The sequence below is a fragment of the Seriola lalandi genome, unplaced genomic scaffold (genome assembly GCF_002814215.2).
Source record: "Seriola lalandi dorsalis isolate HSWRI2012SDOR001 ecotype SW California unplaced genomic scaffold, Sedor1 jcf7180002005154, whole genome shotgun sequence".
Classification (NCBI taxonomy): Eukaryota; Metazoa; Chordata; class Actinopteri; order Carangiformes; family Carangidae; genus Seriola; species Seriola lalandi.
In genome coordinates, this window is record NW_019475808.1 from 1 (window position 1) to 1,399 (window position 1,399).

At 46.0% G+C, this 1,399-nt stretch overlaps 1 protein-coding gene across 1 annotated transcript; it reads left to right on the forward strand.

The window, feature by feature from the left end:
* Nucleotides 1–6: 6 nt before the first annotated feature.
* On the forward strand, nucleotides 7–1,385 carry LOC111669769 (serine/threonine-protein kinase ICK-like; the record flags this gene model as incomplete). Its single annotated transcript, XM_023426227.2, has 2 exons — nucleotides 7–913; nucleotides 1,005–1,385. Coding segments are annotated over exons 1-2 (513 nt in total), but the record flags the coding sequence as incomplete, so codon positions are not given.
* Nucleotides 1,386–1,399: the final 14 nt, after the last annotated feature.

Below are 1,399 nucleotides of genomic sequence, written 5' to 3' on the forward strand. Positions count from 1 at the left end.
GGGTTGGGTTATGCTCATTCAGAACTAGTTTGTGCAACGTGTTGTCCAACGTCAAAGAGAAGGTGAGATGTGATACCGTTTAAATAAATGAGTATAAGGAAACATGTGGTGGCAGGGGGGTTTCTGAAGTTATTTGTCCATCTGCAAAGCCCTTCTGACAGAGTACTGCTAACTGAACGCACCATATGTGGACAGCAGAATTACAAAGAGCGCTTATTTGTCGTTCTTGTTGCACCCTGTCTGGACAAGATGTGTTTTTCAGTCTTCTGTCTGACAGAAGAAATGCACTTTGTTTAAACTAGTGCAGCTGTCTACATCAGCTGTGTAACTCCTCAGAATTCTCACAAACTGTTTATCAATATGGTTTTAAAATTTAAATCTACCATATACACAGTAAAGAGGGACACATACAGACTAGACAAATGTGTCAAACCTAGTTGGTGACTCTTTAGTTTAATTCATGACCATTATAGATGGTTATCAGGACTTAAGTATTTGCACTCAGCTGAATGTGCCAATATTTTAGTCACATATGTAGTAGTTTTTTTTTTTTCTGGGAATAACTGGAAATCTATATTTATATGTAGTATGTACACCATATTTGTGTCTTGCACTGCATGTGTGTGTCCTGTGGCAAAGGTCAGCACTATCACCCATATATTTTTTTAGTTACTAATGTTCTACTACTATTACTGTTGAATCAGACGTAAATACAGTGTGTACTGGACTGTGTCTTCTCCTCTAGAATGATTGGCCAGAGGGTTACCAGCTGGCAAGTGCAATGAACTTCCGTTGGCCTCAGTGTGTTCCCAGTAACCTGAAGACACTGATCCCAAATGCCAGTCCTGAAGCCATCCATCTGATGACAGACCTGCTTCAGTGGGATCCCAAGAAGAGACCAGCTTCTGCCCAGGTAGTGTCGGACCTATACGTCCACAGCCATCACAGCGGAACATTCACAACGAAAGCTGATGTTTTTTGTCCAAATCGTTTTATCTTTTCAGGCTCTCAGGTACTCTTACTTCCATGTGGGCCAGGCTTTAGGCACTCCTCAGCAGATCCTGGAGCAGGGCAGACCTCAGCCAGGTCTTGTGCCGCTGCAGGCTCCTTTACAGTCACAGCAGACTCTGCAGCAGCAACCCCTGCTTCTTAAGCCTGTCCCCCCCTCTCAGCCTCCACCTCCCAACCAACACTGCTCCCCCTCCAGGCCTCTCCAGCAGATCCAGCCCTCACCTGTATCAGCAGCTGCCCAGGCGGCAGTGTACCAACGGCACGCAGAGCTGATGCGAGAGCAGCAGCCAAAGCACATCCTGAAGCAGGAACAGACCGAAGGAACGCCACAGAGCCATCTTCCTTACATTGTAGACAAGAGTCTCCCGAGCAAGGTGAGGCTGGGCCT